The 17,386-nt window shown below is 38.5% G+C and overlaps 1 protein-coding gene across 3 annotated transcripts in view; it reads right to left on the reverse strand.

Moving 5' to 3' along the window:
• Positions 1-17,386, reverse strand: part of LOC139938511 (uncharacterized) — a 43,323-nt gene that overhangs the window by 24,508 nt on the left and 1,429 nt on the right. For 2 of the 3 annotated variants that reach the window (XM_071934076.1, XM_071934077.1), the window contains one exon: positions 14,008-15,763. In XM_071934076.1, coding sequence (XP_071790177.1) covers positions 14,008-14,988 — 981 coding nt within the window. In that variant the 5' untranslated portion in view covers positions 14,989-15,763. The remainder of the gene's footprint in view (positions 1-14,007; positions 15,764-17,386) is intronic. The other variant, XM_071934078.1, reaches the window with a different exon arrangement.

Here is a 17,386-nt window from a genome sequence, read left to right on the forward strand (position 1 = left end):
ATTGGTTGACTGGCCCACACTGAGGCAGATGTTTCCCTACTCATCCTCTTACTATTATTTCAAGACCTTAAAATACATCTACCAAGACACAAATTATCTGGGTTGTTGATATCAAACTGACTGCCGATGCATCATGTGTTTGTCAAGCTGTTTTCATTTACAGGATGGGCCCAGAATAGAACTGGCCGCCGTGCAAAACATGTACAAGTACGTCATCAGGTGCATGGGTAATGTTAAGTGTTGAATGTTGAAGTCAAGTCCTTGACTAGGTTTTAAGAATGCAAATTATGCAGTATTTTTGAAATCCTGCGCAATTTAACCACACAAAACTCAGGCGATGAGTGCAGACTTTCGTACACAACAAAAGACATGGAATTTCATCTTCGAGAGGGCAAGGCTATTTCATTTTGCAAAGGGCACTTTAATTGGAAAATGTATGGGGAACTTTTGAAGGAGCACCAATGCCTAGACCAGGGGCAAAAGAGGCAGTTTTGAGAGTGTGGACAGCACACAACAAGCCTGTATGCTTCGTTTTTGAAAGGGCATTTTCTCTTTGGTAAAGGGAATTTCTACTGGAGCATTTGAAGGGCACCAAGGCAATGGCCAGGGGCAACGGAGGCAATCGCCTTCATTTGCTCCATGAAGTATAAGGCCTGCATGTAGGTGACATTTAAAATACAAATGCTCACCTGGGGGTTTGCATTCAAATCCTACAAAGATGATCATCCGTGGAAAACTTAACTTCAAACATTGTTGCTTAAAAAAAAAATATTTTGGGAAAAGAGTCACATAATTATTTTTGATCTCAAGTCGGTGAAAACATATCAGGGATTTGACTGTTGCCTCTGTTGCCTCTGTTGCCTTTATTTGAATGAATTGGGTCACATAAAATATGACAACTGTTGACAAATACCAATAACGGTGGTATGCTGTTAAATAACTTATCTTTGATTGTTCTTCTGTCTACTGATCAATGTTCACGTACACATCATTATAAATGTTAATAATCAACATTTTTTATGAGAAGAGTCCGACTGTTTAAATAAACAAACTCATACAATATGCATTGGCTACAGACTTGTTGACTTTTGTACCATTATCAAAAAAGCTGGATTTACAATGAATTGTTCAAACAGCTGTTTTTTTAGAGACTGCATGTGTGTACTGCAACATGTGTATTGGTTGGACTTTCTCACAAGCTTAGAGTGTAATTCAACTCGCCAATATCTATTTCAAAACATGAAACTTACAAAGAACAGAGGCAGGACCAGATGTTTTCATTTGGGAGGGGGGGGGGGGTTGGGCAGTTGTAGGGCGAGCGGTTGCAAAAACATAATTGGGGTAGGGGATGTATCAAACCATTCGGTTCTTCCCATTTTTAATGTATTTTTTAATGCTATTTTTATTTTATTTTTTTTTGGGGGGGCTCTTCCCCACTCTTTGGCACCAAGGCACTTTCCGCCTTGGTGAAGGGCACCATCCTATGAGCCAATTGTAATTTCTACTGGAAGCAAATTTCAAAGGCACCAAGGCAATGACCAGGGAGCATGAAGGCAAGCAATCGCCTTCGATGCCTCTGTGAAGAATCCGGCCTGTATAAGCATTGACAAAAACAAAACCTATTTGTTCCACCATCCACGTTCTGTAAAAGTAAATGAATTACAAACTACGTCTGGCAATGTTTGCAGAATGGTTATCGAGCAGACGTACAGCGATACTCAGCAAACAACGAAGCCCCCACGTAATGGAAACCGCCGTCAAGACCCGACAGAGATATTATTTCCTTCCAATTCACGATGACTCACTGTTGGGAAACCTGTCTTAATTTAACGAAATTCAGCCGCCTTAATCGGAAATTTCACCCATGAGCTGTTAATAAATTCTTAAATACACTTCAGATTGGGTATGGAGAGCCTGTTCAAGCGATGAAAAATAACGCCCTTATTATTATATTGCGGAAATGGTTGGTCCTGTACGTGTTTTCCTGGGCGTGTCTGGATTAGGGTGTAATAGAGATCAATTATTGATAACGTGTATATCTAGTGTCGGTGATTAGTTATAATTGGGTATGAATATAAAACTGCCCAATAAAGCTTGGGCCTAATTTTATAGTGCTGCTTAATTTAAACAGCAAATATTACATTAATTTTTCTGGTACAAGCAAAACAAATGTTGGATAAAGTCATGAGTTAGTACAATATGTGGATGGTTACTTTATTTTTTTAAATTTTTTTTTTAAGTATAATTTTTTTCTGCTTACTGTACGTACATTTATAGTGTACAAATGGAAGGTACATTGTGAGCTGAGCAGATGTTGATGTTGTTGCATTAGGCAGGGTAAGGGGTTGTTAATTATAAATTAATCAAAGTGACAGTTTGACAAAATTAATGATGATAGATTGCCGACAAACATCCTCCAATGACACTCGGGAAAAACAACCGACCTCATTCCACTACCTTTTTACTAATTAGTGAACATAATTAAGTACAGCTTAGAAAAAAAATGTCAATATTACGCTCATAACAGTGTACATGTGCTCCATGTACACAGCTTCTCATAGAGATGTTGTTTCTAGCAAGCAATGTTATAATAACAGTTGCAACCCAAGGCCAGTTAGTAGACAATGCTATAACATTGAATCAATAGCCCACTGCAGGCCAGGTGTAAATGATTTATCATCTAATTCAAGTTCGCTGCACTTTAAGGGTCCAAGCAAAACAGTCTGCATGGTCGATAATAATAATGTTAAATAACCTGACGGCTCTCAAGTGAAAGTACAGTCTATCATATTTCCAGCGGAGGAATTTAAAGTGGGAATTGAAAGCATATGGTAGGAATATAAACCACTTGAACAACACAAACTAACAGGTACCATTCCAATAGTGAGGTAATTTCTGAAGAGGCCATTCAGAATAATCACAATTTTAATCTTTTTCCAAATTCATTTTAACCCACCACTTTTTAAATATTAACCGACTATTAAATATCCCCTATGGGTGATGGGACCTCCAGGTGTTATGATCTGTTACTCCAACTGCAAGGGAGAATACATTAGTATTACTCCAAAAATTAGTTACCATAACAACGTACTTGTTTTTAAAGAGCACTGGGGAGCTGAGTGATGAGTGATATAAACTTTGTCAGAAGACCCGCTCTGATGTAATGAACGTATACTACGTGTCCACCTATACATTTGAAACTTAGAAAGGCTTCAAGAATGAATCCTTCCTCCTAAGGCATCTGATCTGAAAGCATACATGCTATGCAAGAAGGGTCTTTTCTGTCATTATTTTCTTGCAACTTTCATGACCAATTGGGCCTACCATGGAACTGCCTGCCTCACAGTGTTAACCCTTTTAAGGGTCCATTGGTTTCATTTCCAGAACTGCAGAACAATATTATTACCAAACACTGAGCCATCTAGCCCTTTATTTGCCGTTACCCTAGTTTGTCAACATCTTTGATGAGCAGGGGGCCAGTCAGAACCCATACATGTACATTCATATTATACTGTCATATACTGTACTGTACATAGCGCGGGATCACGCCCGGGTTTCCATACAACCTGAGAAGCCATGGAAGCAGCAGTTGTATTTTCTTTCATGAATTGACAGGAGCGGAAACCCAATCTGGAGCATAAGGAGAACATCTGACACAAACTGAAGGCGTCTAGCCAAGGATCACTGTCTAACCCAATAACACACAAGGCTCGCCTCACCAATTAAACAGATATAGCGGAGTGTCCTTCATACTGCCGAATGTGCGGATAATCCGCTATGTCAACACACTGATAACCCCAATGTAGAAATAAAAATAACCAAGTTTGATTTTATTGACCATATGGACTTAAGGGTTGGTCTGGAAGTAATAGCATTATAGATGGCAAATAGATAATAAATATGGAGGTGAACAAATACATAATGTTATGTGCCCTTCCTGTTTTTAATTTTTTTGCCATTTCAAAAAGGAAACAAAAACATCTCAACCTAAATGAAGAAGAACTGAAATTTAAAGCCCTTTTCACATCACATCACAGCAGTTTAGCTGATGACATCGCTTATTTTTTAGCAAGCTTGTGAACTTTTGCAAATTTAGACATCAGTGTCTGGACTGTCCAAGATCCCTAGTGAAATTTTCTCAAATAGTATTGGCCCTCTTCAGGTGACAGAAATTTAGCAGGGCTACCTACATGTAGGTTATTTTTTTTTAGCAAGGTTGTGTTATTTTGCTACCAGTGTGTAAGGACACTTTTTATTTGGTCCGTCCAAGGTACCTTGTGGAACTTTCTCAAACATTGTTAAATTTTGTAGCAAGGGACATTGGTTTTTGTAGGCCTCACAAGATCTTGACTTAAAATTGTCAGTTAGCTTAGTCATAATTTTGTTTGTACATATACTACTTGACAATCGACATCTACATGTTTGGCCATTCATGCTGAAAATATTTCCCAAATTTAGCAATTTGCCTTGGTTGTGTACACTGTGGAACAGCTGTATGTAAACAAACTCTGATCGTTATGACTGCTAGGTAATGACATAATGACAGCGCGATCTTATTACATCCATCAAAGTTAGTCAGGTGATGTACAATGTACACCATGTGACAGTTGAAGTCACCTGACATTTGCTAGTTGCTGTGTTTTAGACCTTTCTTTTGCAACGTCACAGCTTGAGTTTTTGCCAACCAGGGTCAGAACACTATGGAAAGCCATAATGCAAAGCAAAACCAGATAGCAACAATTTGTAACAAGGTTACACAAATAATTAAAGCAATCTCGAGCTTGTTGGAAACAAAGCAATCAATCATTGAATGTATTTTTTTTTAATTAAAAGTTTACAGAATTGTTGTATTCGGACACAACATCTGGTAACTCATCAAATATTTTGCTAACATTCGGCCGCATGACCGCAACCAGTGCGGTTATACCATGATAAACTTTCTATTTCTGTATTCAATAAAGAACTCATTGCAGAAGCAGTTGGCCTCAGCTAAATCAATATGGATAACACATGGTGATAATTATATTATAGCCAGACAGAATTACTTTAACAGCCACTTCAACAACGTTGAAAAGGCAGCATGAAATTTGAAGAATTGGTCCTAAAAATAATCTTGATTCAAATTTATAGAGATGTGATGACATACATGTGTGTGTACTTTCTACGTTTACCAAACTCCCTACATTTTCATTTAAAGTGTTGAACAAAGAACAAATCCTCTTATCCTACATGGTATGAATAAAACAAATCTAAATTGATTAATGTAAGATTCACATTAACCTTAACGTGTTACAGCATCGCATCCATGTGGAACAAGTTACAGGCCTTGTGATCATTCCAACTAAAGCCTTTGTCCCTGATCAACAATGTTGTCTTTGTCGCCGACAGGAAATTAAATCAAGAGGTATCGACCCCCTTTCTAAACTGGTAAACTCAATGGTCCCCTGTTATATTCAGCGGTCCCAGCAACAAAGAATAAGAAGCGGTGTACTTAACACAGAGATTTCATCAGACTGATTGGAAATCAATACGTATTAGGGGGCCTACAAAACACCCCCTAGGATTACGGCCTTCTTTAACTGTGCTTTCTACAGGTCTTTCCGACAGGGTCAGAATGGGCTGCGTAAATGTCATCTAAAAACTTGCCAAAACATTCACAATATATTGGGTGTTATTGTGAGGGCTAAATACATTGTAGTTAAACACTGAGTTGTTAACTACCAATTATTTTCAAAACATCCGTAGCTCATGAACAACATGGCGTCTCTGCATACATGTACATGTACCATGGAGGTAGAAATAGACTTTACGCTCACTGATACTGACAGATACTTAATAAACTTGAGGTACAAACTTGGTCTATGCATGTAGGTACATGTAGGAATGGTCAGTCTATGTGGCCCCCTTGAAAGATTAATAATAAGCACTCAGTGTGTACAAAAAATATTCCATCCAAGTTGCTGCACAAAATTGCTTGTCAAAATTATTCACGGATTGTTGAATTTATCATGATTCGTCCTAATGCCGACTTCATCAAGCTTTGTAACAATTGTGGATTTTCTATTAAAGGCAGTGGACACTATTGGTAATTACTCAAAATAATTATCATCATAAAACCTTTCTTGATTACGAGTAATGGGGAGAGGTGATAAGGGTGTTCTTTCTTTCATTATTATCTCGCAACTTTGACAACCGATTGAGCTCAAATTTTCACAGGTTTGTTATTTTATGCATATGTTGAGATACACCAACTGTGAAGACTAGTCTTTATCAATTACCAATAGTGTCCAATGTCTTTAAGAACTGAGGCCTACAATATAAACAAATGGTCTCTTTCCTTATTTACAATAACATTGTATCTTCAAACTTGTAGACAAAATATTCCTTCATGCATGTACTGTACATGTAGGCCCACATGTACAGTGTAGCCTAGATACAGTATTCGTTCTCAATCCTTGAACTTCTCTACTTAAAACACCCTTGATATATTTTAAGTGTTTTTCCATCAAACCCACTGAGTGAAATAGCGAACAGCCATCAGTGTATGTAGAGCACGCATTACATATTCACTGCTATCTGCTTTGAGGGAGGCAGTTCTAAACATGCTGACCCCTGCCATTTTTCCACATCACATGCCGGGAAAAACACACTTTTTCTGACAGCGAGACTTCATTTCAAGCCGCTCTCTTCCTGCAGTTCTTTATTAACTCGTTCTCACGTCATCACAGGCCATGGTGATGTCGGTATGCTATCAGCAGTGAGTGAGTGCTATTAAGGTGCCCAATTACAAATGCCGATCTACCTTGCTGTAGGAAATATGCAGCCAATGTCATTAGACATGTTTAATGCATGCACTCAGTGCAGGTGAATCAGTTTGGTATTTGTCGACATTTGAGTCATGATATTCAATATTCAGGGAAGGATCTCGACTAGACTGGTCCCCTGTCCTTTTCCGCATGGAAAAGGGACAGGTACTTGTTTTTACGTGTACAAATGAAAAACTGCCTGAGGATTATAAATTACTTTCCTAAGTGAACAAATAAAATATTTAATGTACAAATATTTTACAATTCTTGCTATGTCACCTTTTTCCTAAGCATGTCTTTTTCTGCTGTAAAGTGTAGAAGTAATTATTTCAGGAAATATTTCAAGCAAAAATCCAACAATAAAGAAGTTCATTCACGTGGATGCTCTTGAAGTAGGCCCAACTGTATTTTTCTCATCTCAGATAGTAAGGAACATCTTTCAAACATCCTTGACTTCACTGGAATTATCCCACCGGAAACACATCAACAAATGCCGCAAAATGCAATCCCTTTAGTTATGCCAAGCTTGAGACGAACACATCATTAACATTGCTAAGACCATGATCCCATAAATTGAGTCTTCCTTCCATTGACGGAGAAATAGTTTCCATGAATGAATGTCTCATAGGTTAAATACAGTAGGAGCAGACAGTCAATCATTCACGATTCACACAAACATTGGCACCAAGTCAAAATCAGGTGGACACTGGACAGCATCACTCCAGTAACCCATGGATGGCCTACACTTTATTACCATAGTGGTACTTTCTCTATGGTAGAATGTACAGATGATAGACACAATATGTTTCATGTCTTCACTGCACTGACCGATTTACAACCCAATTAAGCACCGAGTTATCATGAGACCCTGCCCTTGCTAGGGTCTCTACACAAACCCAATCAGTCCATAGTTAAGTTCTTCAGTACATATATATGTACATGTATTACAATTATGTAAATGTATGCCCATTTATAGTAGCATTAATGACTTGCATATTTACTTCAAGTGAACACTGGGTTGAAAGGAACAGGAGAACATTTACTCATTATGCTAAAAGCTCAATTTTATAAAGGAAATCTCAAACAACATGAATAAACCTGAAAACACATAATGATTAATGATTATACACACTCTACATGACTATCAGTCAAAGCAGCGGGTGGGCCATCTTGGGTAAGCTAATGGTTTAATTCAAAGAAGGTGAGAGTGCACTGCCAACAAACAGGTCTGAAACTCGGATACAAATTTCAGGAGCCTTCAACAAAATGTTGGTTTAGATTTCAGTAAATGTATAGTACGTAAGTGCCACACAAAAAGATCAAAGAGCACGGTTTTGTTTCACCTGAAGTATATAAACCCAAGCAGGCATCTTAATTCAGCTATAAAAGACTGATACTTCCAATCCCTTATAATGCTTTGCGTTTAGACATACACTACTTTTCCTTCTTACTCTTCTGTGTATGACATATTTGACTGTCATTAAAAAACAAATCACTTTTCAATACAAAATTCAAGCACAAATTGGAAACAAATCTGATAGTCGGGCGTTAATAGAGTGCCCAGTTCATTCCACCCGAATACCTGTACATTAAAAGCAGTCTAACCATGCCGTGTTCATATTACAATATTAGAAGGCTGCAATGAAATTTAAATATTTAGGCCCAGTATAGAGCCCTGGGGCACCCCAGGAATATGATTCATCCCACATCTCTGCCTATGATCTGTGTACACATTCCCATCTGTACCAAGCGTAAAATTGACCTAGAAGTGAGTGATCAAGGATTTGTTGTACAAATTTGTAAATGTGAACTTATCCAACATCTTATAGAACCTTGCTTGATGAGGCAAATAAAAGGTTGTAAGAGCAGAAATGTGTCTGTGTAATCACCTTTTGTTTCTGTAAATTATACTCACAGTGTAATATCTTGAACAGAAACAAACTAATTCTGAACTTGTGTCTGGGAAATAAATGTACCTACAATTCTGTTGAATAATGAAGTAAAGTTAATACCCCCACTGACAGATGAGATCAATCTTCTCTTACATATATCTTAATTGTCTAAATAAAAACAGGTGCATGTTAAATTGTATCTGGACTTGGGAAGTTTTTTTCTCTCATTTTGATTCTGGTTTTGTAAACAAATTTCAGATCTAGTAAAATTGTTGAGCTTCAAGCCCTGTAGTCTTATGGATTCCGATTTTCTCTACCAAAAATACTGACTGGTCTTTCTTCTTTGTGCCACTACTGCATCAACCCCGAAACCAAAGTAAACCTAAAGACGACCACGGTCTAAACTTGTGTATCAAAAATAGCATCCACAGTTTTCAGGAGCAGTTATTTGATCTGTGATGACAAATGGTGTTTTGATAATGCGCAGTTCTTTGGAGTTTTGTTTCTCTGCCTTTATGAATTGGAATCCATGCATGCATGACGGTGATACAAGCGCGATGGAATGGCTGTGGTCAGCAAATCATCAACTGTCTATTTGAAATGTATTAGTGGTGTCTCAATTGGCATTATTACAAATGAGAAACTAGAACAACTGCCATGGTGCTCACAGACTGTACATAATATGACATGGCAAACTATGTTATCATTGCGGTACCCACTGGGGAATAAAGGATTTAAAATGGATACATGTTACTACATGCTCTACATCATGTGCAATGTAGCATAGCACAAGTCATGGGTTCGAATCCCACCCACATAATACATGTAACCCAGAAAGTACTAAGTACACGGTGTGTAGTGTTTTAAAAACACACACTGGAGTACACTATACATGTACCGTCTGCATAGAAATTTGTTGCTTTAAAATTCTCATTTGGGGCACCTTTAAAAATGTCTGAATCGATATGGCCTGGAGATTCCAACCGAACAGCTGTTTGATGAGTACAAAATTATGATCAAAACAATAAAATACTGTATGGTCAATATAACGTAGGATAATGAATGGTCAATGAAAGTGTCCAGTTTTCTGCATATTTTGGAATGTCAACATGCAACAGCAGTCTGTTACATGCAGGGAGGATCCTCATTTCAACCTAACACCCGTTTGGCGGATGCAGCCATAATGTAAAACTCAAGACACTTTACTATTAGGTTTGTAGTTGAACCTTGCGGCCCTGACAATCACTCCCAATGCATGCCCCTCCAACAGGCCTCAGCATATGCAGAGCATCTTGTGGGAATATAAAGATCGAAGGACAGACAGACAGGGGGATTTGTGACGTCTTTAGAGATCGGGAATAATTACTAGTAGGTGTGTGGTGTGTTATGTCTACTACACTTTGAAGATGCAGTTAACATCCAAGGAAAGGAAACCACACAAGAAAATTAATTATGAAACTGACAACATCTTTGCCAATCTCAAAGGAAAGGTATCTGCTCAGTTATCACTCTCAAAATAAATGGCAATAGAAACCTTTGTTGTTTTTTGTAAGAAGCCTGAAGCAGCTTTCAATAGTAAAATTTTATAAAGCATTCTGGAAAAAAAACCATTTCACTCAAATGATGTAATGTGACAGCATGTTTGTAAAACAAATTATTAGTTTTTTTGCCCCTAAATACAAATCTGAGAAACACTTTTCAGATTGTGTTAGATTGTGCTGGAGATTATTTTTCCTGCATCGAACACAACTTTTCATAGTGCTTTGCCAAGCTTTAAAGTTGAGGGTTAAGTTAAATCAACACTGATTCTCAATCAACTGAGTACATTTACTAAATCTGTTTGAACGAATGGTTCTTTTTGTACAGCCTCCGGCACTGTACTATACATTGAAAATCGTCTCATTCAAAAACAGTTTTCTTACTTCAATACCGTCAGATTTACTTCATGACAAATAGTATTTAACCTTTTTTGAGGACAAGGTCAGCGGTGATAATTAGTGTATTTGCGTAAGGGGGGTTGTTTGCCTCATTGATTTGGCCCTTAGGGCAGGAAATATTGACCTATGGGGTGGTTTTTCTTTTGACGTTATGGATGAAACGACACAGTGAAAGGTATTCATTGTGTATTTGAGCTCCTAAATAAAGTTCAATACATTGTGACATTTTATTGCAGTGATTTAAAGGCATGGAATGCACCTACGCACATGTACAATGTACATGTAATAACAAAAATGTATACGATTTCTGATGGACAAAAATTGTATTGGAGGCTAATTCACAGACACCATGGTACAGATGAAGTGTAAAATGCACTATTCTTGTAAAACATGTAGACATTTTATATTACATGTAAACTACAACTGAAGCTCCGAATCTCACACACAAATTTCTTCTGACTTCTGTACAAATATGGAAATTCCACAATCACTGAAGAAGAACCGTAAATTTGTGAAAAAATGCCAGGAATGTAAACCTGCATGGAACTAATCTACATTTGTAAAAAGAAATACCAATTGCTCTAAGTGTGTTTTGTCCTGTCCTTGCACTATTTTGACAGGCCAGCGTCCACAAGCTTCATATTCCAGAGTCCAGTATTATTTACAAACAAAATCCTGAGTAGGATTTTGTATAACTCTTTTATTTGCTGGGCTTTTTTAAGTGGACAGTGGCAAAAGCAAACACTATCTTTGGGGGTCCTTGAGGCTTTGCAAAAGTTGTTTTTTCCTAGGGCATTTTGGATGCGCACAAACAAAGACCACTGTCAAAAAGAGCAGTGAGACAACCACACACATCCTGTCCAAATTTAAGGTCATGGATACATCGTACACACAAACATTTGGAATTTGTACTATTATTGGGTTCTTTTGTATTCGATAATGAGACCAACCTCACAATGTTTGGGAAGTTTTCATTCGTTTAAAAGCAAATGTTGACATCAACAAATCAACCTTCCTATGCAACAAATAATAAATTAATAAAATCAACGGGTGAATCAATTAATAAACACTAAATGTGTGAACTTGTTCTTCTATTTCGAATGGTGTCCTTGGTCAATTGTTACTCAACCACAAGTTTTACTGCATGTTGTACACCATGATGGGTACTTGCTTTGAAGATTGTTCTTTAAAAGAACTTGTCTTGCGTTTTATTCTACTGCCCCAGAGTTTTAGAATTTAGGAGACATTTTAATTAGTTCTAAAAAGAACTGTCCTGCTTATTAAGTACTACCTGGGGAGGTAGCAAATTAGCAACTCGGCCAGGACTACTTTCGCTTTGTTGATTGAGGGGACTTCTTGTTATTAACTTCACTGCCACAGAGTGAGTTATTTTCTAATTGGAGTCTTACATTACACACAACTTTTTCATCTGAGCTAAAAGTAAAAAGAACAACTTGGGGATCTAAATATTTTCCTTAGAAAATCAATCACTTATAACCTGCTTTAAAACCATTTGCAGGCCTGATACTTCACGGAGGCAACGAAGGCGATTGCCTCCGTGTCCCCTGGTCATTGCCTTGGTGCCCTTGAAATGCTCCAGTACAAATTTGCAATTTCATCATAAGGTGCCCTTTACCAAAAATAAAATGCCTTGGTGCCCTTGCCCTTTCAAAAACGAAGCATTCAGCCCTGCATTTGCATGCAGCTCGTTTGGTTTTTGTATTTAAATTTGGCTTTTTTATATTCATAATTTTGCTCTTTAAATTTCAAATAACTTGTCTGATACAGCAGGGGGTACAGAACAACAGCAAAAAACACAAAAAGGAACAGAAACCACTCCACAAAAACCACAAAATACATGACCAAGCACATCGAAACTGAGAGTACATTATAGTACAGTACACCTAGTACATGTATCATTTCTAACTGCCTTTCCAACATTCTATCTTCTCTGTAATTTTACTGTAACATCCGATGTACACGGATTGCGCCATTGCCAATTGCCTTCATGCCTTCAACGTAATATCATGTTCAAAACATGTAACCAAAAGTTGGCAAATGCTTTGCCATTTATTAACCTTTTCCTCTTGACCCTGAAACAATAGAACTATGATTCCACAAACCCAATTTCTTTAAGTATCGTTCTTGGAAGGGGGTATTGGATCAGGTTTACCAGTGATTTGTTCAATCTCTCGAAACAAAAACAAGAGTTTTGTCACCGATGAAGAATCTGATGTTTTTGTGAAAAACAGTAGTTTGACTGCTAATAGACTGACACACAGTCTGACAGTACTAAAAGTATAACTTGTGCAAAAATCCTAACTTCAACTTAGAAAACATTCCGAACATAAACCCTACCACAGGCCTGTCTCTATAGTCTGAGAATTCATATTTTTAAGCAATAACTTGTATTGTGACTAGAAGCAAGTCTTTCACCTGGGCAAAACTTCATATGTTAAGCAGATAATACTAAGCAATATTTTGTCTGTGCTCAGCGAGTTTTGTGCTTGCTTACAGGCTTTATGAAATTGGGTCCAGATGTATTTACTACTAGCAATATGGCTTATTGGTTGAATGCCTTCTTGTAAGAATTCCCCTTAGAGAAAATGGTCAATGCTTTCATAAGATACACTCCTGGCGTCTGAAAGTACACACCCCAACGAGCAAACCACTCTCCAGCCACAGCGAGTGGTGTCCATAATAATACCAAATTGTCAAAGTATTAATTTCCATCTACACAATGCCAACTTTGCAGGTAATATTACACTGTGTACTTTGGTTGGATGGGTTTTCTAGCGGATATTAAAACACCATACGACTGGTGGTTTTGGACACGCTTGGGGTAAGAGAAGGGTATCAGTTATCAATCATCTACAGAATGTATGGGTGGAATATGAATTTGTCTTCCATGAAATTAAATCTTTGTTTTTATGATCTACTGGCAATGTTTAGCCAGCAATCTGTCTGTTTTAGTAGTCAGCCGCTAGTCTGTCTGTCAGTCAGAGTGTTTGTCTGTCTTCAATCAGAGCCATTTATTGAGAGAGTTGCGTCAACTTGCGTCTAGAAGCAATTTTCTGTTACGGGGCCAGACAAAACTGCACATTGAGTTGTGCTGCATTTGGAACAAAAATTGTGTCCAGCAACCAGAAAACTAGTCCCACACTCTCTCAATACACAGCTCAGTCTTCGTCCTGAAGAACCTGTAAAATATTGTTCACCGGCAAACACTTCAAATCTTAAGGTAGTATTTATGCACAAATTACAAACAAGAACAGATTGAAAACGAAAACCACACAAAATACTGCGATTTAAACTATAAAACATAATTATTTTTCTAAGAACTTGAAAAAGTAAAGCATAGTTTGGACTCACCCTTTCATGAAGTGAGATGAGCACTGCATATTCCAGCATGACCTGAGGTGGAGGTTCTTGTTCCTGTTCAGGCGTGTCTGTACTTGCATACCCATCAGATCCACGGCCCAGGGTCTGATTCATGTGGTGTTGATGCATGGGTTTTGGAAGCCGAGACCGGCTCACTTTCCGAGTTCGTACCGGGACGGCTGGAGCACTGCTTTGAGTATCATTCAAGCTCGTCAGATCAGGTGAGTCTGATCTTTGAGAGTCCATCTCATGGTCTGCATCGGAGCCCGATTCAAGCTCTCGATCAACGTCTGTTGTGGTGGCAGAGCTGGTGGGAGAAGCTGGTTCAATTGAAGGCTCTGAATCTGGCTCGGATTGGGTGCTTAACTGTGAGTTTAACGCCAATAAACCGGCATTAATCTCGCGTTCAATGTCCTCCTCAAACTGCACCAAGAGAGGGACAGGCATCCCCACCTTGCCCCCTCGCCGTGCCACCTCAAGAAGGCACAGAATGAAACTCCTCTCGTTCTTCCTGAGAACAAGATCATCCGACTCGAAGAGTAGAACATCTTTGATGTTAAGAGAGTGACGACACCAAGAGATGAAGTTACTTATGTTATCCCTCGCATTGAAAGATCCTTCCTTAGCGTCCACCCTAAATTTGATGTCATTGTCATTAATAACCATGTCCTTTTCGTTAAGTCCATGCATTTGCCGATACTCGATGGCAACCCTTCGCATGTTGTTGGCATGCTGGCAGAGAACCGAGCCATTCTCAAGCTTCTCGTAAAAGTTCTCTGGGATGATGTCAATGGTGTAGAGATTATTGAGCCACTCGGCAAGGTCCTCCACCATAGCATACAGGTACTCATCTTGTGTTTTGAATGGTTTGATGTTAGTCGCTTCCCATTTGGTCTCGTAGCGAGCGTCGTAAGGATCTTCAAAGTCGGGAGTGCGTGAGCCATCCCGACCAAGACGCTGAAGTGAGTTCATTCTTCAAAAGTTAAACTCAGAGACGTCCTATAGTCCTGCTGTGTTTAAGTAGATTCTTCAATCAATCTAAGAACTACGTTCACTTTATCCTTCACAGATATTCCCTTAAGATGGCATGTGCACTCCTTAAGAATTGTGTTTCCAAATTTTGTATAGATTGATTGGCTTTGTTACTTGGTATACAGCTTGGTAATTGAAGCCAGCATCTCAGGAACACATTGCTGTCCACTCATGGTTGAAGACACACCTTGGTGCTGATCATATGTGAACCAGCAGACTTACATTACACACATCATAGGCCTATCTCTTCAATAATCTCATCTCAGTAGCAATGACACTAGAAAACCCATAGAATCAACCAAACATGTGAGTGCTATCCATAAAAGCTCCAGTGAAGTCTCCACAACAAAAGGATTAGACAAAGTGCCAAGGTGGATGAGCAGAAATCTAATTAAAAGCTGTGAGATGTGATGCACACAAACAAAATCAATCGACTGCGACAAACCTTCCAATAATGGTGTTTCCTACTGATGCCAAGCATGGACTTACAGGGGTGCTCAATGAATGGGTGTTGTTGATCACGGTTTTCTGTGCAGTGTGAAGATGCACCCACCAAACAAAAAAGGTATCCACATGTGGTCAAGTGGGTACAAACAGGGTCATAGAGAACACCCAATTAGACCCAAAGGTTGCCTTGGTGAGCTTTTATCCTAACTTGGAGAGGTATGTGGAGGGGTTTATGTCAACTCTAACTGCGACATATTAGACACACAACCTATGGATCAAAAACCAATAACCAATTAATGCCTGAAATCGATATCGGGTTGACTCTACAAATAAAACTGGAAAGCTACCTTTGTACTCAAATTGATAGATTTGGTAAATAAATAAATTGTTTACCAATACCCAAAACTGTAACCATGAGATTATCAGGGTCACCACAGTTTGAAGTCGAAAGTATACTTGGGTCACCACAGTTTGAAGTCGAAAGTACACTTGTCAGGAATATCAGTTTGATACATATCAGTCAGCCCTTTAATGCGTTGTCATCTCAAACAAATGCAAAAGTTCTTCCTACATCCTTTCAAAACTAAGTGATTCCACTCAACTCACGCTTTGGTTCTCGTAGGAGCAGGCAGTTGGCAGCTGATTTATATGTTTTCCAACTGCCAACTTATTCACAGATCTTTAGCTATTTCACTCTCATATTATGAACTTGTAGGGCAGGCAGTAAGCAGTTTGTGTGTTTTCCAATTGGCAACTCTTCCACTGAACTTAGCAATTCCACTCTCATATTTTGAACTTTTAAGGGCGGGGAGTCGGTGATGTCATTAAAACAGTAAATGATTGGATCCTCATTAGATTTTGCCGACGCCAAGGTAGGGGTACAGCCCTTCCTAACAGATTATGTTCACTCCCTGTGACTGAACTAACATCCTATACCGGCACAGGGAGACACTGTGGTCCGATTCAGTCAATTTGAATCATCATTCATCACAATGAATCATTATTAAGAAAACAAGCTTGAAAGAAACCATTAAAACAATATCAAACCTCAAAATAATCCAGGCATCCACAGCAATTGTGGTGCCCACGGTTTTGCTGTGGTGCCCTTTGAAAAGTTCCAATACAAATTTAAGTTTTCCTCATAAAGTAGAGGTGCCCCTTAGCGGAGGAAAATTGTTGTGCCCCTTCAAATTCAAGGCCTGCTTGCAGATTGTACAACATGTATGACATTTGGCTTTAGAACTTATTTTAGGAATTTGTTTATGTATCAAGAAAACCACAAAGGAAACTGACTGAGTAGGCTAATTGTTAAAAGATTTGGGGTTGAACATAGACAAGTTTACTAGAGCGGGACTTGCACAAAGGACCTCCGACTTAGCAGGCCAGACTTTTTATCCCGTGACATTTTATGTAGCCTGTCATAGATTGGATTTTGTCAGCGTAATGCTGATTATGAGTAGGCAAAACTATAAAGGAAACTACTGTTAAGCCAATGTGAGAGTTTCGACTGAATACAGTGACTGAACAAAAACAGGGAAAAAACGTCACCGCATTTTCACAAGAATTTTGAAGTTGGTTGGGGTTGGAGGAGGAATTGGCTTAGAGTTTAAATCCAGGGAACGAAACCACAGCTACCGGATTCTACTAAATCAGGAAGGATATCACACTACGCAATGGGAAAGGTCTGACCTGACCTCTCATTCCACCGTGTACAACAGCCATCAGGAAATGATCAAAACCAATCTACAGTCAACTCATTCAAAAGTTACTGAGTGAGTGTCGATACTTGTTAATGATAACAATCATGTGTTGATAAGGTTCTCATGCCTTCACTTTACACGTACATGGCAATTTCACTCATTTCCTTCTAATAAAGCCAGTTATTTTATTT

The sequence above is a fragment of the Asterias amurensis genome, chromosome 6 (assembly GCF_032118995.1).
Source record: "Asterias amurensis chromosome 6, ASM3211899v1".
Lineage (NCBI taxonomy): Eukaryota > Metazoa > Echinodermata > Asteroidea > Forcipulatida > Asteriidae > Asterias > Asterias amurensis.